Genomic DNA, 23977 nt, shown 5'->3' with positions numbered 1-23977 from the left:
AGGCTTGGTGAGCTCAGATGAATAAAACCTGGGAGAAATGTCCTTTTCTTTCTCTCGCTAACCCTCCTATGGTTCCTGCTTTCTTTCCTCTGGGCCCACCTCTGGCCCCTTTTAGCTGGCTGGAACCAAAGTCACCTCCAAAGCAGAAGGTATTGCAGGCACAACCTGTAACTCAGAGAGAGAGAGCAGAGCTTTCACTCCTACCACAAAGCAGCGCCATGGCTCCTAAACCTGGTTTTCCCTTTGAGAGATGTGTGGAAAGGCAGGTAGATGGTGGGCCATGCTGGATGCTGTACCACCCATATCCCCATAGGGTAGTGTGATTTCAAATCCTGAAACTAGAGTAAGTATCTGAGGCCAGAGTATACATTTTATTCTTTGGATGAATAGACAATCCATGTCTGGGTGATTAAATGACAGATGAGGTATACGGGTAAACCCAGAATCATTTTTTTTTTCAGCAAATAGCTAGCCTGACCTTGAAAACTGGTTTTGTATTACAGACATTCAATTCTATGGGTCTTCTCTCCTTGGTGCTGCGCGCCCCCCGGCGCCCACATGACTCTTCTGTTTTTCTTTATACGTCCAGTATCTTTTGAAGACATTGGGCTAGTTCAACCCCTTCTTTTGAATTCTGTCATAGACACTCCCAGCTCAGTCTTATTTATTTTTCACGTAGATTGTTTAATTCATACATCTGTGAGAATATGTAAAACACATGGAGGGATATAGATGGTAAAATAATAAAACAATCTGAAAAATTAAACAAGCGTCCATATACCTACCATTCAGCTTTAAAAATAGACCTTTACTACCGTCTTTGAAGCCCCTGCTGTGATTCTCCCTGTTCAGCGCCTCTGTCATCCCCATAGGAGTAAGCAGGATTGGAGACTTTCCTTTTTCTATTCCTCTGTAGATTCTACCTTACCCAACTGCCTTCTTAATTCTCAAGTTCCCCGGAGGCTCTTTTTCTCACCCCCATTCGCTCACTTCTCTCCTAGGTCATTCAAGAGGACGACATGATTGAGGAGCACTAGCCCAGGAGTGAGAAGACCTGGGTATTATTATATTTTCAAATGTGGATACTGCCTCCTCGCCAGCTGTTGATCTGTGTGCCTCAGGGAGTGTTCTATAAAATGCAGTGTGTGAGAAGGGATATTCTAAATTCCCAGGGGCTGTCAGCAGTCAGCTTGGAGTCTGGCAGGGCTCCACTCTCTCCTCCCAGGCCCAGAGCCAGTATGCAAAGAGCACATCCGTGACGTCTGGAGGAGGAGGGGACTGGGGACTAGCGGGTGGCTGGCAGGGAGGAGGGGAGCTCCTCCCGGAGCGCGTAAACACACACACAGGCGCGCGCGCGTGCGCGCGCGCACACACACACACACCCCCCCCCCACATGAATGCGAGGGGAGCTCCTCCGCGCGCGCGTAAAAACACACACACGCACGAATGCGAGGGGAGCTCCTCCGCGCGCTCGTACACACACACACGCACGAATGCGAGGGGAGCTCCTCCGCGCGCGCGTAAAAACACACACGAATGCGAGGGGAGCTCCTCCGTGCGCGCGTAAAAACACACACACACGCACACACACGCACACACACATGAATGCGAGGGGAGCTCCTCCGTGCGCGCGTAAAAACACATGCACACACACACGAATGCGAGGGGAGCTCCTCCGTGCGCGCGTAAAAACACACACACACGCACACACACGAATGCGAGGGGAGCTCCTCCGCGCGCACACACACACGAATGCGAGGGGAGCTCCTCCGCGCGCACACACACACGAATGCGAGGGGAGCTCCTCCGCGCGCACACACACACGAATGCGAGGGGAGCTCCTCCGCGCGCACACACACACGAATGCGAGGGGAGCTCCTCCGCGCGCGCGCACACACACACATACACACACCAATGCTTACTCCAGAATCTAGGGGCCGGTGCCAGTGGAAGACAGATCTCTGTCCCAAAGACAGTGTTAGCAAAGACCAAAGGGCAGTAGGACAGTAGGCCAGAAGTGATGCTCTCTAACAGGCTACCCGCCACCCTGCTCAATAAAGCCACGGATTAGACCGGTTCTCTAGGTCAGGCCCTCAGGTAACTCAACCACACAAAGCGGGCACACACTAACATCAGATGTCAGAACCTGGAGAGGAGCAGCAATGCGGCAGGGGGATGCAGGGCCCGACCGCAGAGGAAAATCACCAGCAGAAGCATGGACACAAAGGGCATTCACTGTCCCCGATTTCGGCACACCCAGATCCACAGCACGCCCACTGCGCCCCGCACCCCACCCCGGCCTCCCGCATCGCCCTACCTCAGCACCCAGGCCAAGTCCGCCAACGCTGGCCCCTTCTCCAGCCTGCGAGACTTTTGGAGAGGGCCACTCACCAGGTCTCCCTGCGATTTCCACGGGTGCAGGTGGGAGCGGGCAGGGCCAGGCGCAGAGAGGCACGCACTGGGAAGGGGCTTCCCTGAACCGCAGTGACCAAGCAACAGAGCTGGGATTTGGGAGCAGGGAGGAGACGTGAGCAGGAGAGGAGGGGTTTCCATGGGAGTCCCCTCCTCCCCACTTCCTCCCAGGCTGGAGTGGGAGCTCGAGGGGGCGGCGCTTGGCAGGGGACTGCGCTTCTTTGTGTCGCCTGCCCTGGCGGCTGGGCATTGCTGTGGCTTAGGGAAGCCTGGCGACCCCATCCTGGCAGTGTGGACGGCCGTTTCATTAAAGACATAAACTCTGACTCTACATTAGTAAGGGAAAGACTGAGCAAACGGTGGGACATACATTCTGCTATTATTCAGTTCTTAGGAAGAGCTTGAATCTCTGCTTAGTTGGGGAATATACCGTGATATATTGCCACGGGAAAAATGCGAATTGTAGAAATTGTTGAATATGCTTTTTTTAATAGGAAAAACGAAACTTGTTTGTATTACGGTGGGAAGAAGGGAAGGCTACATCTCTACCCGTTAATATCGTTTAACTTGAGAAACAGGAGAGGTGTAACTTTTTATATAACTCTGCATTGTTTGCAGTTACATGTGTTACTTTCGTAAATTAAAAATAATATACCATCTAGGCCTGGCGCAGTGGCTCACACCTGTAATCCTAGCACTTTGGGAGGCTAAGTTGCGCGGATCACCTGAGTTCCGGGGTTTGAGAGCAGCCTGACCAACATGGAGAAACCCCGTTGCTATTAAAAATACAAAAATTAGCCGGGTGTGGTGGCATGTGGCTGTAATCTCAGCTACTCAGGAGGCTGAGGCAGGAGAATCGCTTGAACCCGGGAGACGGAGGTCGTGGTGAGCCGAGATCACGCAACGCTGCACTCCAGCCCAGGCAACCAGAGCGGAACTCCGTCTCAAAATGTGCATGTGTGTGTGCGCGCGTGCGTGTATTTCAAACAATAGTTAGCTAAAATATATTCTTCTCTGTACAGTTCAAATAGCATTTCTTTTCATTTTTTTTTTTTTTTTTTTTTTTTTTTGAGACGGAGTCTTGCTCTGCCACCCAGGCTGAAGTGCAATGGCACCATCTCGGCTCTCAGCAACCTCTGCCTCCTGAGTTGAAGCGATTCTCCTGCCTCAGCCTCCCAAATAGCTAGGATTACAGGCGCCCGTGATCATGCCTGGCTAATTTTTAGTATTTTTGTATTGACTGAGTTTCACCATGTTGGCCAGGTGGGTTTCAAACTTCTAACGTCAAGTGATCCGCCCGCCTCGACCTCTGAAAGTGTTGGGATTACAGGCGGGAGCCATCGTGCCTGCTCCCGATTTCTTTCCTTTCTTGTATCAGCGGAGAGCTGCTTCCTCTCTTGTGTGTGTATAGCCGTTTCACCTTTCTCACAGGTGCTGGCTCCAGGATGGGCAATGCAGCTGGTGTCAGGGACCCAGGCTAGGTGGGCTGGATTCAAATCCCAGTGCTGCACTTTACCAACGGTGTGACTTTGGGCAAGTGACCTACCTATACAATGGGGATGAGAAAATTAATACCTACACTACGGATTTATTATAAGGCTTAAATTAGGTGATTTCATGCTTGTAAAGTTCTTTTGTTCTTTTTTTTTTTTTTTTTTTTTTTTTTTTTTGATGGAGTCTTGCTCTGTTGCCAGGCTGGAGTGCAGTGGCGCGATCTTGGCTCACCGCAACCTCCTACTCCCGGGTTCAAGCGATTCTCCTGCCTCAGCCTCCCAGGTAGTTGGGACTACTGGCGCGTGCCACCACGCCCGGCTAATTTTTTGTATTTTTAGTAGAAACAGGGTGTCACTGTGTAGCCAGAATGGTCTCAATTTCCCGATCTCGTGATCCGCCTGCCTCGGTCTCCCATAGTACTGGGATTACAGGCGTGAGCCGCCGTGCCCGGCCACTTGTAAAGTTCTTAAATCAATGTCTAGTATACGGTAAGACTGGATGCACGCCTGATAAATATTCAAATCATCCTGAGATTCAATATTTCATGTTTCAGGAAAATGTATAACTTTTAATCCTGACTAGGGTTTGAGTCCAGACGCAAGTCATACTCCCTTTCCCCATTTCCCTTCAACTCCCTTTCTCCAAACTGAATCATTGCGAACACGTCACACGGCCACGTAGGTAGGTGAGCTCAGCACCAGGTTTTAGGAAAAGTAAATGGCAGGGACAGAAATCAAGAGAACCTGAATTCAGGATCCTGCCAAGTAAAGGGCCACCTGAGAGACAGTGAGCACATCTTTTATTTTCTCCAGTGTTCTCATTTCTCAGCTAAATGAGGCAGGCTGGTGGCCGGCACTCACTAAGTCCCTTCGGGGTCTGCAATGTCAGGACTAACAGCACCGCAAGTTAAAACCTCATAATACTGAATCTGGTACAACAATTTTAAATTCAGAACAAAAACGCATATGTTGGTTATGTAAAAATAAGTATTAAAAATAAAGGGCAAAATATACAAGGGAAGGAATGCAAGCTAACTTACCTCTGACGACGAGGGCCTTCGACTCGGTGGGGGAAGGGATTTTAACTCTTTTATTTCTTAGAAAGAAGGGGGGGGGGGTGGAGGAAGAGAGGGGGCCCTGAAGCGAAGGTGATAAAATGTCGGCATACAATAAATCTGTCATATGATCTTCTGTGCGTAGCTTTGAAATACATTTCACAATAAAATACGTTTATAAGGGGCAGATTTGCTGGTTAGGTTCCTGGAGAAGAAATGCAGCATGAAAGAAATGAGACTGGTAGAAGCTGAAACAGAAACAGCAATGGAGAAGGCACAGGAAACCCTCTTTGAAAGACATCTTCCTCTCTAGACCCAAAACCCATGGGGACTCAGGCCAAAAACGCGACCACTTTGGCAGGCCATCATGAGCCCCCTTGGCCATGCTCCCCAGGGACCCCGACCCAGACTCAGTGCCTCCTTCTACCACCCGCGCCTCATGGGCCTGCATCGGGAACCGCCCTTGAATTGGTCAGTGCGGCGGGGCCTGCTCTGGCCCCAGAAACCATCTTTGGACGAGACTCACCCTTCTGTCCAGCAATTTCCACACCGGGCTACTTCGGAGTTGGGAGTCTTCCACAGAGACGTAGGAAGGCGCTGGGGCAGATGGCGTGGGGATTTGCAAATTGGTAGTGGGGTGACTGGGAGAAGGCTCGTTGGGGGAGGTGGGCTGCAGTGCAGACGGTGGGGGTGGGGGCGTCCGCGGGAGCTGATTGGCTGCCGCGGGTGGGGGTGGAGCTTGGCCGCTGCCCCCACCGCAGAGGCCCCGCTTTGTGTCAGTTTCTACCCCAAGATGCGGCCCCAGATCCAGGATAGAGGCCCAGGCGCCTGCCCTGCGAATGCAGCAGGACGATTCGTTTCAAAGCACATCGTTGACACTATTTATAAACAAGGGACCGATGGATAAATAACGATGATCTCTATATAAAATAATATATAACTGTTTTCAAGGATGGGTTAAATCTACGTATATGAATCTATTTTATATATTGCCTATATGTTTATATATTATTTTTAAAATAAACATTTAACATAGTAAAAAATTTCCATTTTTGTACAAAATCTTTAAAACTGTTCATATATACTCATATAAACACAGAAATCATACGGAAGATAAACTATTAGAATCAGTTACTTCAGACAGGAAAGTGGATTACTTATTTTTTTCCTTAATATACCTCATTAACGTTTCAATAGTCACACATATTATTTTGTAATAAAAATAAATTTAATCAACAAAAAACTACATAAAATATCCTTGCTCAAGCAGCTGGGAGCGGCTTCTCTACAAATATTTCTCCCTGTGGAAAGGTTTCTTCAGCTTTGTTCCTAGTTCGGATCCATGTTATTTGAGTAGCATGCGACACTTGACCATGGAGCCAGGAGCTGGCTTTATGCCTGACCAGGTCCTGCACTCACATCTGCTCATCTAACCTGCTGAGTTCAACTGTAAAACTTGAACCACTCATCCCTTTTTGTCGCTGGTCCCCAGGGCCCCAGGGAGATTTGCGTGGCCCTTGTCCGTCTCTAGCTTCCTCACCCCTCACTGCCCTGGCCCCTATTTGTTGGATACCTAAGGAAGGGTTGTCACGGAACCAAACTGTTCTCAAGAAAAGGCCATCACAAAACTTTCTCCCCTACTACGAAAGTGTAGTGTCCACAGTTAACCTTCCAGGGGAAAGTGGCTTCAGTGGTGAAGGGACGGGGTGCGACATCCCGTATAACCTAAGGGTTTCATTTCAATTGCCCCAACTAGAGGAAGCATAGGTTAAGAACTGTGTTTTATTCTTTCTATTCCCTACTTCACCCAGGTTACAAACAGATGCTCTGTAATGTCCACTGGATGAATGGATGGATGAAATGGGGTAAGAAGAAAATCCTTAAGATCATTCCTCAACCAAACAGCAGGCGAACGCAGAAAACGAATCAAAGTACAAACTTCCTGTGCTATAAGTTTTTCCTTCCTTCATGCTCTTTTAATGCTTCCTCAAATTTTACATTTTTTTTTCTTTTCTTGAAACGGGGAGTGGAGCGCAGTGAGGCTTCTTGAAACTGCGCGCTAGAGCGCAGTGCAGCGAGGCTCACTGCAACCTCGACCTCCCGGGCTCAATCGATCCGCCTGCCTCAGCCTCCCCAGTAGTTGGGACTACAGATGCGCGCTATCATGTCCAGGGAGATTTTGTAATTTTTTTTTTTTTTTTTTTTTTTTGTAGAGATAGGGGTCTCACTTTGTTGCCCAGGTCGGTTTCAAACTCCTGGGCTCAAGTAATCCTCCTGCTTCCACTCCCAAAGTCCTAGGATTACAGGCATAAGCCACCCTGCCTAGCCGCTCCCTCAAATTTTGAGCCGGTTCTATCTCCTCTTTCTCAGTCTCAGACACATTACAAGCCCAATTTTAAATCCTGGATCCTTTCTTATTTCTAATTCCCCTTGAGTTTGTTTTCCGTTCTAACGTTCTGCCTGGAGTAGCTCTGAGTAATGAAGACCGCCATGAAATCCTGAAAGTATTGAAATAACTTTTGAGATACTAAATTCCATAAATATTCAGCAACATGTGAATGAACAATTTATTAAAAATCTACACTAAAATATTATACAATTCTTTAAAAAGAGGCTCAATTCATACCTTGAGAAATTGTCTTAACATATATTTTCAGCAAAAAGTATGATCCTATTTTTTGCAGGGAAAAAATTTCTATAATTGTGTATTTATCTTTATCTAAGCACAGAAAACATAAGTATAAATTTGGCTACTTCAGGAAGTAGGGGAGGGTTGAGTAGTAATTTTTTTTCTTTAGACACTATATTTTGAAAATGTTCCAAGTGTCATTTTGAAACACGAAATAAGACTGTTCAGTGACACCACTCTTAGGTGTGTACCCAATACACACATTTTCACCAAAGGACATGCACTGGAATCCTCAAAGCATCACCATTCAATGTAGTCTAAAACTGGAAACCACTCAAATACCCGTCCTGCTTTCTGAGCTGTAGTGCCACCCTGGTCTCTCAGCTGGGTACCAGCAACAGTAGAATGTTTAAATAAATTGTGGCACATTCACAATGAAACATTGTACAGCAATGAGAATGAAGGATTTACATTTTTCACAAAATAGCTGAATCTTACCAACATACCAGAGTGAACTAAGCCAGAAACAAGGCAGCACATACTGTATTGTTATATTTACATAAATATGAAAACAAGTGAAACTGATATTTGATATTAAGACTCAGAATAATATTTACTCTTGGGCAAGGTAGTGACTAGAGGCAACACAAAGGAGACTTCTGGGTTAATGCTCTCTTTAATTAATTTAGGTGCTGGTCCAAGGTCTTGTTCAGTTTGTAAAAATGTATCAAGCTGTAAATTTATGATATACTGATATGTAAGCACACATGCAAATATCTAACTTTAATAAGGTGTTAAAAATAATATTTTAGTTCTAGAAATATAGATAAATGTCCCAAATCATATTACTGATGGAAACATATATACACAAAATATTATAAATTCATCGATGAGATGATATGAAAGTAAAGAGTATGCAAAGCCAAAAACAAACTAAAAGTAGGAAGCACTGAAGGAAACAAGCACAAAAGCCGGCTTTCACCACAATGCTTCCACAAAACTCTGGAGAATGTATGTGGAGTGACTCTATGGGGTTTCCAGTCTAGGATATTAAGACCAAGCCCACATAAAGAATATAATTTAAAATGACATCCTGGCACAAAACTCAGGCACCAAAGGGGTATTTCAACAGGGTAAAGGTAAATGGGAAGTAAATTTGTAACACAGAAGAAATCAATGCAATTTGCTTGTCTTAACCCTGCTGAAAGATGAAAAGGAAAAAGATCAATGAGAATGAGTAATCACAAACCAGTTTTCCAAATAGGTTTGCAATATTAATTCATGCTACCTCTGCGGATTGAAAAACCCTAAGGAAATAATTTGAGGTAGTTCCCAATTTGCTAATGTATTCAATTGGAAGATGTACATGCATATCTTTTCTAGAGAAATTTAACTTTAGAAATAATTTCTAGGACAAAAGTTCGCATGAAAGGAGCAGCTTATACTGATAAGTTTTAAAATCACGTAACACTCGGGAAATAAACCACAATGAAAGAGAGCTATTACAAACGAGAACCAGAAACAGGCAAAATTCAGATATCAGAATTACTGGTCACAGAATATAGAATAGCCATGTTTTATACCTTTGAAAAATAAAAGAGAAACAAGAAAGTTGAAGAGAAAATAATTGTTTTTATAAAAAGAATCAAATATAGCTAGAAATCAAAAATAATTGAAAATAGTGCAAAATAGAAATTTATTGAAGAGACTAAATAGAGGATTAAACAAAGTTAAGAAAGAATTACCTAGCTGGATCTAGAGTAAATTATTCATAATTCAGCCTAAAATTGAAAAAATGATGGAAAATATGAAAAGAAGACACAGAGCATATGGTGAGAAGATCTAAGACACATCTGATCTGAGGTTCAAATAGATATAATAGAAAGATCATAGGAGAGTTATTATTGAAATAAATGAATTTTCCAGAGATCTTGAAAGACATCAATCCTCAGACCCAGGGAGTATAACAAATCCTAAAATGATAAAAAGAAATACTCATCTAAATATATCATAGTGAATTAAAGAAGAGAAGACACCAAAGACGTCTCAATTGGTTCAGCTTACACAACTCTGATTGAAAACTCAAAGTTAAGCAAACTGTCCATATGATGGGATACATCAAGATCAGCTGCAGACGAGAACTTTCAATGGAAATTTTAAACAAGATCAAGATTCTTAGTTGAAGCATATCCTCGAAGAACTGTAACATGAAAGGAAACATGGCTTTACCATCCTGAAGACAAAGCAGAATCAAAGGAATCACTATCAAGAGGTAGAAGTGGCCCAGTCAAAGCAAAAGCAGACTGTTCAAAAGCAAAGGTCATGACGACAGTTTTTTGAGATGCTCAAGGTGTTTTGCTTGTTGACTTTATGGAAGGCCAAGAAATGATAACATCTGCTTATTATTGTAGTGCTCTGATAAAGTCAGCCATAGCTTTAGCGGGAAAACACCCAGGAAAGCTTCACCAGACAGTCCTTCTCCATTATGGCAATGACTCTGCCCATTCCTCTCATCAAATAAGGGCAATTTTGTAAGAGTTTCAATGGGGAATCATTAGGCATCCACCTTAGAGTCCTGATTTGGCTACTTCTGACTTCTTGTTTCCTAATCTTAAAAAATCTGTAAAGGGCAACCGTTTTTCTTTAGTTAATAATGTAAAACAGACTGCATCTACATGACTGAACTCCCTGGACCTTTAGTTTCTTAGTGATGGACTAAATTGCTTTTGTCACTGCTTACAAAAGTGGCTTGAACTTGAAGGGGCTTATGTTGAGGCAACATTTATTTATTTATTTATTTTTTAATTTCATTTTTCCCCCCCACAAACTTTTTGAAATTCCCTTGTATCTTTGCAACAATCCTCCCATTGGAAACATTAATAAAAGCTCAACAAAATATAGGAAACAACTGAAGACTTGGAAAAGTAAACAACATAAGCAGGACATGAGGACTATAATCCTTAAGAGCTAGAATGGCTCTATGAACAATGGGCAAAGTAAACATTATTGTCAACAAGTGTTACTATAGATAAAATCACATTTCATCATGATAAAAGAATCAATTCAGTACAGCCATACAAACATTTTAAATCTGTATCCTTAGTAACATAACTTCAAAATTTATGAAGCGAAGTTGACAACAATAAAAGTAACAGATAAGTCGACAGGCATAGTTTAAGATTTAAGTATATCTTTCTCAGTAATCTGATAAAACAAGCGCATAAAAAATCAGTAAGGATATTCATGATTTGAAAAACATAATTAACAAATTTGACTCTGTTGACACGTGGTACATATATGCCTACCAATAACAGTTTACACATGATTTTTAGTGCATGTCAAACATTTTCTCAAATAAGTCATATATTGGGCATAAAACAAGTCTCAAGAAACTCAAAAGGATATAGAATATATTCTCTGATCTGAATGGAATTAAACCAAAAATAAATAACTAAACCAGAAATAATTAATTAGAAAATTCCCACAAGTTTGGAAATTAAAAGAATATACTTCTGAACACCCCTTAGGTCAGAGAAGAAATCACAATGTAAATTAGAAAATATTTTAACTAAATAATGATTAAAATACAATTTATCAAAATTTGTGGGATACAGCAAAAGCAACTACTTAATAAAGAAAAACTGCAGCTCTAAATGCATATATTAGTAAAAAGGAAAGACTAAAACTATTTCAAAATATTTAAAAAGTACAAATTAAATCAAATAATATAATAAACATAAAAGCAAGAATCAAATTTTAAAAATTTTAGAAATTCAGTAAAACCAAAAGCTGGTTTTAATGAACCAAACTAAGAATGATCAATAGAGAGACACAGAGAGAAAATCCATTATAATTGTCAGGGGACATTATTACAGTCCCAAAAGATATTAAAAATGTATCAAAGTGATATTATAAATAGCCATATGCCAGTCTCAGAAATTCAGATGAATTTTCAAATTCCTTAAACAACATAATTTATCCAAAATGGCAAGAAGAAACAGAAAATATAAATAATCCTATACATCAAAAAAATGTCCAAAATCAAAAACATTCCCCAAAAATGTTTAGGCCCAAAAGGATTTTTATGGTGAATTTTGCTAAACATTTGAGAAAAATATAATACCAATATTATAAAACTTCTTCCAGAGAAAAGTAAACAAAGAAATCCTTCCAACTCATTTTTATTACATGCAACATAACTTTGATACCAAAATCTGGTAAGTATATTATAAGAACAAAAAACTAGAGAGGAATATTACTCAATGAACATAGATTCAAAAAGTCTAATGGTGTGAAAACCTTTTTCAATAAGTAGTTCTTGATTGATAAGATGTCTGTATGAAAACTAATGAACCCTAACTCGTATCTCATGTCATATACAAAAAGATAATCTGAGATAAATTATAAAACTAAATGTGAATGATAGAACTATTACTCATAGGGAATCTTTTTGTGACCTAAAGATATGCCAAATTCTCTTCAGTATGACTCTAGTCCCTAACCATAAATGTTTGGATATATTAATAAAATTTAGATATTATAAAAATTATGTAAATTAAGAAGTTCTTTTTATTAAAAGACATAATTACCAATGTGAAAAGGCAAGCCAAAGATTGGAAAAGGATATTTGTAAATCGCTGATACAAGTGAAAATGTATACGCATACCCAGAATATAATTTAAGATACTCACAAAATTAAAAAAAAGAAAGCGCCCCTTTGCCAGCAAATGGACAAAATACATGTGCAGGTACATCACAAAATATGATATTCAAATGGCCAATAAGCATACAAAAAGATGCTTAATTAGTCATCAAAGCAATGCAAATTAAAACCATAATAAGATACCTATATCCACTCCAGGTGGCTAAAATTAATTATAGTGGCAATATCAAATGGTGACAAGGATCCGGAGCTGATGGAACTTATATATATATTTCTGATGGGAGGGTAAACTGATACAGCTATGTGGTAAAACTGTGTGACATTATTTAGCCTGATTAGACGTATGTTCATGAAAAGCAAGTTTCTATGTCTACCAAAGATATGTACAAATGAGCTTTATTTTTAATAGTCAAAAAAAAACCCGGAAAAAATAAATATCCATCAACAGAATGGATAAATAATTTGCAATGTACTTATAAATACTATAGACAAAATTACTGCTATATGCCACTACATGAAGAATCTCATAGACCTAATGCTGCAGAAAACAAACACAAATGGATATCTATTTATGACTCAATTTACCAAGATTGGACCAATATATCATGACAGAGGTTTGAACAGTGGTTATTTCTGAGAGTGAAAATTACCTGGGGTAGGGAAAAACAAAGTCTTCTGAGGTGCCATAAATATTCTATATCCTGATCTGACCATATACATATATAAAATTTATTGAGCTGTACTTTTAATATTTGTGAACCTTACTCTGTATATGTTATACCTCAGGTTTTTTTTTTGTAAAAAGTAAAATCTAGAAACATATTTAATACACTGACGGTATCAAATAACAATAAACAATTGATACTTGGGGGTAAGAGACAAAGTAATAAGGATCAATTTAACTTAAGTATGCTAAATTAAATCTGTTATAAAACTAGTTAAACATGTTAAAAAATAGGAATTATATGAGTTAAATGTATTATAAAATTAAAGCATCAGAACTAAAACATGTAACTTCCAAATAAAAGAACAAAAATAGGCAAACAAAGAAAGAAGGGCAAAAAAAAGGCAGGGAAAGAAAAATGAAACATAAAAGGCAGGAAAAATAAAAAGCAAATACTAAGATGGTAGAAATAAATCCAATTGTATTGCTAATCACAATATACATGAATTAAATTACTGAATAAGTTATAAACTTTCAAACAATATTTTAAAAATCCAGACTTTTAAAAAATCCAAATAAGTTTGCTACATATATAATTAAAACATAAATTCAGAAGATTTAGAGTCAAATGATAAAAGAGAGATAAATGAAACCTTGATTTGATCTTTGAAAAAATTAGGATTTTAAAACAAAAAAACATTAACAGGTAACTACAATGTAAGGTCCCTATATTATGATAAGATGTTCAATTTACAACAACTCACTGATAACATAGCCTCAAAATATATAAAGCAAAAATATATAGATTTATGAGAAATTGTCAAATCCATCATCATGAGAATATTTAACATATTTATTTCCGTAACTGATAATTCAAGCAAATAAAAAATTGAAGAAGACATGTAAGACTGAATTGTATAATTACAACAGTCGTTTTAAAGAGACACACAGAACATCGTATGATTAAGACATACTTTTTCAGCACGCAAAGAAAACAGACCGGATTTTAAAGCTAGCTTCAGTGAATTTAAAGGAATTGGTACCACGTCATCTCTGACTACAATATAAATTAGTTAGGGAACTACAAGATGAAAGTTCATATGGCCAACTGGAATTTAAAAGGTACACTTCTAAACATGCATGTCTCAAACAAGAAGCTATAAGGAAAATTATAAATAAAGCTACATGATCAAAAATAATCATGTCAAAACTTGTAAGATGTAGCTAAAATGTAGCAATAGAAATTTATAGCTTTAAAAGCTTACATAAGAAACTCAAAATGAATGAGCTAAGCATATAATTTAAAAGCTTAGAAAATAAATCATAGAAATTCAAAGAAAGAAGGAAGAAGTAATAAAATAAGTAAAAATTAGTAAAAGACATAAGGCTTTTTTGTTGGTATTTGAAAAATTAATAAAGTAGACCAAGTTCTGGAAAAATTAAAACAAAAAAGAGAAAATGTACATATATTTGGCTATATCAATAAATAATGGAAAGATTTATAAATAGAATGAGAGGATATTATAAGCAATTTTATTTGATTGATCTTGAATACATATATTCATACATAAACACTTGACTCTTGAACAACACAGGTATGAACTGCCTTGGTTCAATTATCTGGATTTTCTTCTGCCTCTGCCACCCCAGAGACAGCAACACCAACCCTTCCTCATCTTCAGTCCACTCAATGACAAGGAAGACCTTCATGATGATTCATTTTACTTAATGAATGATAAATGTTTTCTCTTCCTCATGATTTTCTTAGTAACATTCTCCTTTTTCTAGTTAAGAATATAATACATACAACATATAAAATATGTTAATCAACTGCTTATGTTACTGGTAAGACTTCCACTCATCAATAGGCTATGGGTACTGAGTAGTGGAGGACTCAAAAATTATATACAAATTTTCAATTCTGAGGGGTGTCAGTACCCCAACTGCTGCATTGTTCAATGGTCAAATGTATTTATACATATTGAATAAACATATACATGTATATTAATATGTTCGTATATATGTAAAATTGTTACGTATCTTGGAAAATACAATTTACCACAACTGACTCTATAGGAAAACCTAAATAGTGCTATAATCATTAAAATCTTCTGACAAAATACACTCCAAACACAGATGATTTTACAGGTAATTCAAGGAAATATTCAAGGACCAGATAATCCCAATCTTGTATAAATTCTTCCAAAGAGTAACATAAGGGAGAATACTATTCATATTATTTTATGATTATACCAGTATCAGAAAAGGATAATACAGAAAAGTATAATTACATGCCAATCTTAAATCACACATATAAATACAAATATCTAATGTTTACCTTTGTATATATACACATACAGAAAGTACTACATATTTACCAGGAAAGATTTTTTCCAAGAATACAAAATTGGTTTAATATCAGAAATTAAATACTATACTAATATATACATTTTAAAAATATACATATTCTCAACAGCTAAAGAAAAAGCATTTGAAAAAAAAAATCCATTGATAATAAAAGTGCTTATGAGAAGAAGAATGGAACTTTCTTATCATGGGAAAGATGTTTACAAAGTAACTATAGCAAATGTCGTTTTTAAGTTAATATAGTGAAATATTTCTCTTTAGTATCTTAGGACAAAACAAGATGCCCTTTACTACTTTTATTCAACAGTGTGCTGGAGCTCCTAATCATTGCCATAAGACAGAAAAAAGAAATTAAAGGTATTAGAATTGGAAATAAACAAACTTACCATTATTTTCAGATGATATGATCGCCTATGTAGCAATTCTGAAAGGCTACAGGTAAATTTAGAAGTATTACTTTTCTCGAGTTTGATATATAATTAATATATAAGAGGCAACTGAATTTCTATATGCTAGCAACAGTAAGCTATAAAATGTAACTTTTACAAAATACTTAACAATAGCAATAAAAATATAGGGTGCCTAGAAATTTAACAAGAACTGAGCAAAAAGAAAACAATAAAAAACAGTACAAAACATTAAAGATGACCTAAATAAATAGCATCATATCATGTTCATCGAGGAAGAGATCCAACGTCTTAGAAGTAATTTCTGCTCAAAATGATTTTTAGAGTGCAATGGTTTGAATGTGTCCCTCAAAAAGCAGGTGTTGGAAACTTAATCTCCAATGCAACTGTGTTGAAGGGTGGGCTTATTGAGAGACAATCAAGCCACGAGGGCAGAGTGAATCAATTAATGCCATTACTGTGGTAGTGAGTCCATTATAAAAGGCGGCATTCACCCTCCTTTTACTCCCTTTCTTTCACCCTTTCTCTACCTTTATGCCATGGAATGACACAGTAAGAAGACTCTTGCCAGATGCCAGCCACTCAATCTTTTACTTCCCAGCTTCCAGAACTGAGTCAATACATTTCTGTTCCTTATAAATTACTCATTCTCAGGCATTCTGCCACAGTAGCGCAAAACAGACTAAGACATGGAGTTGGTTCAATATCAACCAGAATTCCAACAGGTTTATTTGCTTGTCTTTTTCTTGTTTTGGAGAACTTGATACGTTTATTTAAATATTTATATGGCAGGTCAAAGGTCCACATAAAGCTAAAACACTCTTGAAGAAGAAACAGATGATAGAACTTTTCCTATCAGATATCAAGGCTTTTAATAAAACTATAGTAATTAAAAATTATTTAGTATTGGTGCAGAGTTTAGACATAGAGAAAATAGTAATGGGGGCTTAAAACAAATTCCTGCTTACATGGAAATCCTGATTCATGCAGATCACTGGTGCTGGGACAACTGATTATCCATATGGAATAAACAACATAAACACAATTTCCATATGGATTAAGACTAATTGCCAAAGGCAAAACCATAACACTTTTAGAAAATTATACAGTCAAATTAATATGTAACTTTGAGAAAACAATCATCAAAAAGACAAGCTATAAAAAAAGCACTACTAACTTGAAATTAAATTCAAAACTTAGATTAATTGATAGAGACAGAGAAAGAAACAGACATAAAGACATACAGAGAAAAAAACCCTCAAAAGCAAATTTTAAACATGTCTGTGGCATCTATAGCTAACAATTATTGCTTAGTACCTAGATACATGAAGAAAGCATTCCAATGAGCCAGTAGAAAAGGTAAACAATCCAATACAAAAATGAATAAGAGACAGGAATCAGAATTTCAGAAGAGAAAGCACAGTAACAGATCAACATGTAAAAAGATAGTCAACTTATTAGTTATGGGAAAATGCGAATTAAAATCACAGTGAAATGCTATTTCATACCTGCCAGACTGACAAAAAGTGAAATTTTACAAGACCAAGCTATGGCAAGTGTGTAGAGCAACAAGAATTCTCATCCACTGCTGGAGGGAGTGCGAGCTGGTTTAACACTTTGGAAACAGTTTAGAAATGACCTAATAAAATCGAAAATACGTAAGTCTTATAACTCAGCAATTCTACTTCCAGCTGTATAATCTAGGGAAATTCCCAGACAAGTGTACTTGAATATTAGACGACATGGGTAGGCTTTAAAGTGGCCCCGATAACCCTGCCCCCCGCTGTTCCTGTCCTTGTGACACCCCCTTCCCTTCAGTGTGAGTTCGACATAGGGACTCACGTCTAATGGATAAAAAACGGCAAAAATAATGGGATGTCGCTTCTGAGATTACAAAAGAATCTGATTTTTGTCTTCTCTTTCTCTCTGGGAGCCTTCACTCTGGGGGGAGTAAGCTGCCATGTTGCAACTACTCTTTATACAGAGGCCTATGTGGCAAAGAAGTGATGTGTCCAGCCAGGGTCAGCGAGGCCGACAGGCAGTCATGTGAGTAAGCCTGGAAGAGGTCCTTGATCCTATGCCTAGCCTTGAGATGACTGAGGCTCAGGCAATACCTTAATTCTTGACACAGCCTGTGAGAGACCCTGAGTCTGAGACTCCCAGCTAAGCCCCTCCTGGATTCCTGATCCACGGAAACTGTAAGATAGGAGGTAACAGGGTTTGTTTCGTTTTGTTTGTTCACTTTGGTTTGAAGCTGCCAGGTGTCGGGGTAATTTGTGACACGGCTTATGGATAAATCATACACCTCCAAAACTAGAAAGAATCCAAATGTCTAACAGCAGTAGAATGGATAAATTATGTACATTTACACCACAGACGACGAAAATGAAGGAAGCATCAAAGATGAATCTATAAAACTTAGGCAAACGTACAGGATAATGTCATTGATTATAAAAGTACAAAACTGAAAAAGCCAATACATATCCGTTTTAGGAATACACACAAAATATGGTAAAACTATAAAGAAAAGCAAGGGAATCATTAAGACAAAAATCATGAAAGATGTCCCATCTTAGAGAAGGGAAAAGAATGGGCATCAGTTTGGACTCATGGGCTTCTAAGGTATTATTCTATTTTTTTTTTATCCTGAAGATGGTCAGGCATTCGTTTCATTATTTTTTCGACCATTCTGAGATGTTTTGTGTACCTTTTATTCAACATTTTAAAAGTACTGAAACGCAATTCATCAACAAATCACTAGTTTGGAGGATGAAAGTGATGGACCGATGGTTGGCTGGTCAGCTAGACAGATACATTCTGTCCTTTATGTCTGGTTCAAGCAGCACTTCTTCCAAATTTCCATGATTATTCAATTGGCAAAGATCTTTTAATCCTGTACTTAAGGCCTTCTTCCGTTGCAGGTTTGGCCAAACCAGCGGCCCGCTCTGGGCTGTTTACCAGCGAACTGTTATTATCCAGTACTTGCTGCTTCAGGCCAAATGCATTCCGGACTAACGTTCTACCTGAATCCCCGCGGCCTTCTCACCGCTACCCCTCCCCAGTTCCCTTCCCCCACCACAAACCCACACCCAGCCCGTGGGCGCCTAGAGCACTGGGGTGGATGAGAACTTTCACCTGGGCGTAACAGAGAGACGCTAGCCTAGAAGAATGCAAGCCCCCAGCAGGCGAGATCAAATCGCCCCGAGGGCTCCCGCTCGCTCAGATCTTAATGGCTCCCTGCGGAGTGAAAAAACAAATCCTAAGAAAATAAGGGGGTCATCGCCTCCTCCCCAGCAGAGCAGATAACAATGCGCGAGAATGAAATAGAGACCGAGGGGCAGAGAAAAATCAGCCACGGGGCGGAGAGGAAGGAGGAGACGCCCCGCGGAACGCCTGTGTCACCTGGCGCGCGCGGAGAGGCCGCGGTCCCCGCCCTGCCCTCCCCAGACACTCCGCATCGCACCCAGCGCGCCGCTTCCCGCCACGGACACTAACCCGGGGCCGCGGCCTCGGTCACTGCGGGCCTCTCCTGGTCCAGAGTTCACGCTGAACCCCACTCACTGTTTGCCCCGCTGTTCCCTGCGGCGCGGGTTCGGAGCAGTAGGAACCTGCTAGGAGCGGGAGGCGGTCGTTCCCAGAAGGAAGCAGCTTCCCCGAGCAGCAGGCACCGGGCGGCGGGCGCGAGACTGCGGGACGTGGAAAGTCGCGGGCGGAGACTGCGGGGGTGACGCAGGGGAGGGGTCGGGCGGGGAGGGCGCCGTCCCGGGAGCTGATTGGCCGACGCGGACGGGGGCGGGGCTTGGGCGGCGCCGCTCCTCCCCTAGAGGAGTTAGAGTTCGTGTCAGTTTCTGCCCCCAGGTGTGGCTCCAAATCCGGGATGCGGGCCTAGGCGCCCGCCCGGGAATACAGGGAGCAAATTGTTAAAAACAAACAAAACATGCGAGACAGTTTCTGAACAGGTGAGGGCCTTGCTAAATAACCACAGATGTTTATATAAAATAATACAAGACTATTTTTAAGGACCCGTGACATCTGTAGGTGCTAGATGTATTTTTTAATGGAAAAAATCAAGTTGTATTAAAATGGAGAGTAGGATTTCTTTTTTTTTCTTTTTGAGATGAGTTCTCGTTCTGCTACCCAGGCTAGAGTGCAGTGGTGCACCCATAACTCACTGCAGTCTCGATCTCCCAGGCTCAAGTGATCCTTCCATTTCAGCCTCCTCAGGGGCTGGGACCACAAGCGCGGCGCCACCACACCCAGCTAATTTTTTGATTTTTTGTTAGAGACAGGGTCTTACTTTGTTGCCCAGGCTGGTTTCAAACTCCAGGGCTCAAGCCATCCTCCCGCCTCGGCCTCCCAAAGTGCTAGGATCACAGGCCTGAGCCACTCACTGCACCGGCTTTAGCATTACATTCTTGCAGGAAGAAGACATTTTATATGTGTTTATATAAGAGGCAGGGCTAATGGTGGAAAAGTTGTCTATTGATTCTTACCTTCGCAGCCACTGAATTGCTTTTTAGTTTTAGTTTTTATTTTTGAGATGCAGTCTCGCTCTGTCGCTAGGCTGGAGTACAGTGGAGCGATCTTGGCTCACTGCAACCTCTGTCTCCCGGGTTCAAGTGGTTCTCCTGACTCAGCCTCCGGAGTAGCTGGGACAATAGGCGGGAGCCACCACGCCCAGGTAATTTTTGTATTTTTAGTAGAGAGGGGGTTTCACCATGTTGACCAAGGTGGTCTCAATCTCTTGACCTCATGATCTGCCCGCCTCAGCCTCCCAAAGTGCTGGGATTACAGGCATGAGCCACCGCACCCGGCCTGAATTGTTTTTTTCTTTTTTAAAATCCCATACGTTGTTTTTTAAGTTTAATAAAACAGTAAGGTGTTGAGAATGTTACTAACCGAAAAACAGATGACAGATACTGGGGATGAGGGAGAGAAAGAAAGAAGTAGCAAGGAAAAATCCTGGACTTTGAAGCCACCACATCCTCTGCTTACAAGCTGGGGAGTGTGTTAGTTGCTAAGGCTGCTGTGATAAATTGCTACACATTCAGTGGCTTAAAACAACACAAATTTACTACTATTTTCCAGGACTGTAGATCAGAAATCCAGCACAAGTCTCACTGGGCTATCAGTCACGTGTAGGCAGAGATGTTTCTCTCTGCAGGATCTAAAGGGCAAATCTATTTTTCTTGCTTTTTCCAGCTTCTAGAGGTTGCCCGCATTCCCTGGCTTGCAGCCGTTTTCTTCATCTTCAAAGTCAGCGATCTCATATCTCCAGCCTCTGCTTCTGTGTCACATCTCCTTCTCTGAGTCTCCTGCTTCCCTCTTTCACTTAGAAGAACCCTGTGATTTCGTTGGGCCTATCCAGAAAATCTAGAAAATTTCCCATCTCAAGGTCAGCTAATTAGCAGCTTTCATTCTGTCTGCAATCTTAATTCTCCCTTGCTAAATAGCAATGCATATCACAGGTTCCGGGAATTAGAATCTGGACATCTGTATCAATCCATTTTCAAGAAGCAGATAAAGACATTCCTGAGACTGGGAAATTTACAAAAGAAAGAGATTTGATTGAACTCACAGCTCCATGTGGCTGGTGAGGCCTCACAATCGTGGCAGAAAGCATGAAGGAGCAAGTCACATCTTACTTGGATGGTGGCAGGCAAAGAGAGAGCTTGTGCAGAGAAACTCCCATTTTTAAAGCCAACAGATATCGTGGGACCCCTCTGCTATCATGAGAACAGCACAGGAAAGACCCACCCCCATGATTCAGTCATCTCCCACCAGGTCCCTCCCATAACATGTGGGGATTATGGGAGCTACAAGATAAAATTTGGGTGGGGTCAAAGAGCCAAACCCTATCAACATCTTTAGGAAGGAGCCATTTTTCTGCCTATCACAGAAAGCAACTTTTTTTTTTTTTTTTTTTTTTTTGAAACAGAGTCTAGCTCTGTTGTCCAGGCTGGAGTGCAGTGGTGCAATCTCAGCTCACGGCAACCTCCACCTCCAGGGTTCAAGTGATTCTCCTGCTTCAGCCTCCCGAGTAGCTGGGATTACAGGCACCTGCCACCATACCCAGCTAATTTTTTTGTATTTTTATTAGAGACAGGGTTTCACTGTGTTGGCCAGGCTGGTCTCAAACTCCTGACCTCGTGATCTGCCTGCCTCAGCCTCCCAAAGTGCTGGGATTACAAGTGTGAGCCACTGTGCCCAGCCGGGCTTGTTAACTTCTATCATTATGTCTTCATCTGTAACATTGGGGATAGTGATTGTCACTACCTCATGGAATTTTTATGAGGATTAAATGACTTAATACAGGGAAAGCTCTTAAAGCAGTTTCTGGAACATGGAAAACCCCATGTGAATGTTCACCATAACCAGAGAATGGACACATCCTTCCAGACTTTTCCCTTGACTTCCTTGGCCCTGGCCTCCTTTGCTCTTCAGATCTCTCAGCTGTATGTTCTCGCCTCATTTCCCTGCAAATCTGGTCTCCCTCAAAACTACATAGGCCTGGCCTGAGATTGGAGGGCAGACATGGATGGGGGTTTACTTCTAAGAGATTTCTAGAAGTGAACACACCCAGCTACTATCACAGAGGTGTAGTTTGTGACTACTATGGTGAAAGGAAAAGCCAGCATCTGGGTGTGTTTATGCAGTTAAACGGGGTGTCTGGGGGGAACCTGTGGGGTCAAGTGGGTGTTTGGGGCTTGTAGACTGAATGTTTCCAAAAGACCACGGTTCCTTATAGTTATCTGTCGTTCTCATTCTCTCATTTCTCATTCCTCTGCCAAGACAGCTGCATTTCTCTCTTGCCAGATCCCTCCTCCCCTCAGAAGCTGACAGTCAACAGGACATAGCCTGTCCACTCCCACTCTCTCTCCAGGCACACAGGCAAAAACCACCATTTTTAGTGGCTGCTGTTTTTGCTGTGCAGTTGGCCATAGAATTTCAGAGCTAAAACATCTCATTCATTCTCTTCTTTTATATTAATAGAAAAAGGAACACTGAAATGCAGGTAGCAGTAGGGGTTTGCAGCAGGCAGAGTTGGAGCATGACCTTGGAATTCAGATGCCAGTGGTTTTGCAGAACAGAGTCCTTCAGGCTGAGATCACTGGCTAGTCCTCTCGGCACCTCATGTTTCTCTCTCTCTCTCTCTCTCTCTCTGTGTGTGTGTGTGTGTGTGTGTGTGTGTGTGTGTGTGTGTGTGTGTTAGGGGCTGGAAGGACACAGGACCGTTTGGCAGCCACTCGGCTCCACCACCCCTCTCCCACTACTCCCCAACCCCTTCCTCTTCTCAGACTTGCTCCTTGCGGACTGGCTCTAAGCCTAGGAGCAAAAGAGGAGAGAGGGGAGCCCCCGCCAGATGCCAAGCTGAGTAGTGCCAGCTCCTAGGAGTTCCGGATGACCTTTCTTACACATCATTGTGTGTGTTACAGCTCTGAAGAGCAGCAGTCTTTTTGGTGGCTAGTAAGTGCAGTAAGAAAACAAGGCAAGTGGTGTTGGTAAGGGTTTCTGCCCATGATGCTCTCTACTTTTAAGGAACTAAATTATCTGAGGGATGAAGGCGAACAATATAGAAAAGAGAATATGGACAGAAAGACCCAAGGGAAATAAGCATTAAAAGGGAAGCAGGGTTTAGAACTGAGGGAGGCCTGTGAGATGGGGTAGAAAGGGAAAACAGGTTAGACAAGCTCAGAAGGGAGTGGAAGGGTTTTGTTTTTGAGAAAGGTGCTTCAGGGCGGAGAGACACAGAAGCAGGGGTGAAGGAATCCACAGTGTAGAGAGAAGGTCTTATTTATAGGTCATTGGCAATTGAGAGAGAGAGAGAGAGAGAGAGGGAAAGAGAGAGAGAGACAGAGAGAGAGAGAGAGAGGGAGAGAGAGAGAGAGAGAGAGAGAGAGAGAATGGAAACCCATCTGATTTCCTTCCTTCTGGCTTGACTGGAAGCTGGAAAGGGTGAACGGAGATGGTTAGTGCTGAATTCTGAAACCAGCTCTTGGTGATGTGGCCTGAAAAATGCTCTCAGCTTTACGAAATTTGTAGTCTTGTCTATAATTTAGGAAGTCTAAACCTGAACCAGTTTTTGAAAACATGGTAAGGTGATCCTCTCCATTTCCCAACCTCCCTGCCACCTCTCAGTCTGGTAGCTAGGATCTGTAATTCCTTCACTCAGGTACGTTTCTAATGCAGAAAGCAAAGCATCAGGGCCACTTCACGGGTGTGTGACCACTGCAGTCCCATGGCCCCCCGCAGTCAGGAGAGCCCCACCGTTGGTTTAATGCTCTGT

At 41.2% G+C, this 23977-nt stretch overlaps 1 protein-coding gene across 7 annotated transcripts in view; it reads right to left on the bottom strand.

Moving 5' to 3' along the window:
- Positions 1 to 19396, bottom strand: part of TCAF1 (TRPM8 channel associated factor 1) — a 45236-nt gene extending 25840 nt beyond the window's left edge. For 2 of the 7 annotated variants that reach the window (XM_010340420.3, XM_010340419.3), the window contains exon 1: positions 2392 to 5466. In XM_010340420.3, the coding sequence (XP_010338722.2) occupies positions 2392 to 2662 (271 nt within the window). In that variant the 5' untranslated portion in view covers positions 2663 to 5466. Of the gene's footprint in view, positions 1 to 2317; positions 5467 to 5486; positions 5665 to 19185 lie in introns of those variants that run through there. The other 5 variants (XM_003929814.4, XM_074378971.1, XM_074378970.1 and 2 more) reach the window with 5 other exon arrangements.
- Positions 19397 to 23977: the final 4581 nt, after the last annotated feature.

The sequence above is a fragment of the Saimiri boliviensis genome, chromosome 10, assembly GCF_048565385.1.
Source record: "Saimiri boliviensis isolate mSaiBol1 chromosome 10, mSaiBol1.pri, whole genome shotgun sequence".
NCBI lineage: Eukaryota > Metazoa > Chordata > Mammalia > Primates > Cebidae > Saimiri > Saimiri boliviensis.
The sequence above is the reverse complement of the archived record's forward strand: the minus strand, read 5'-3'. Positions and strand labels throughout refer to the sequence as shown.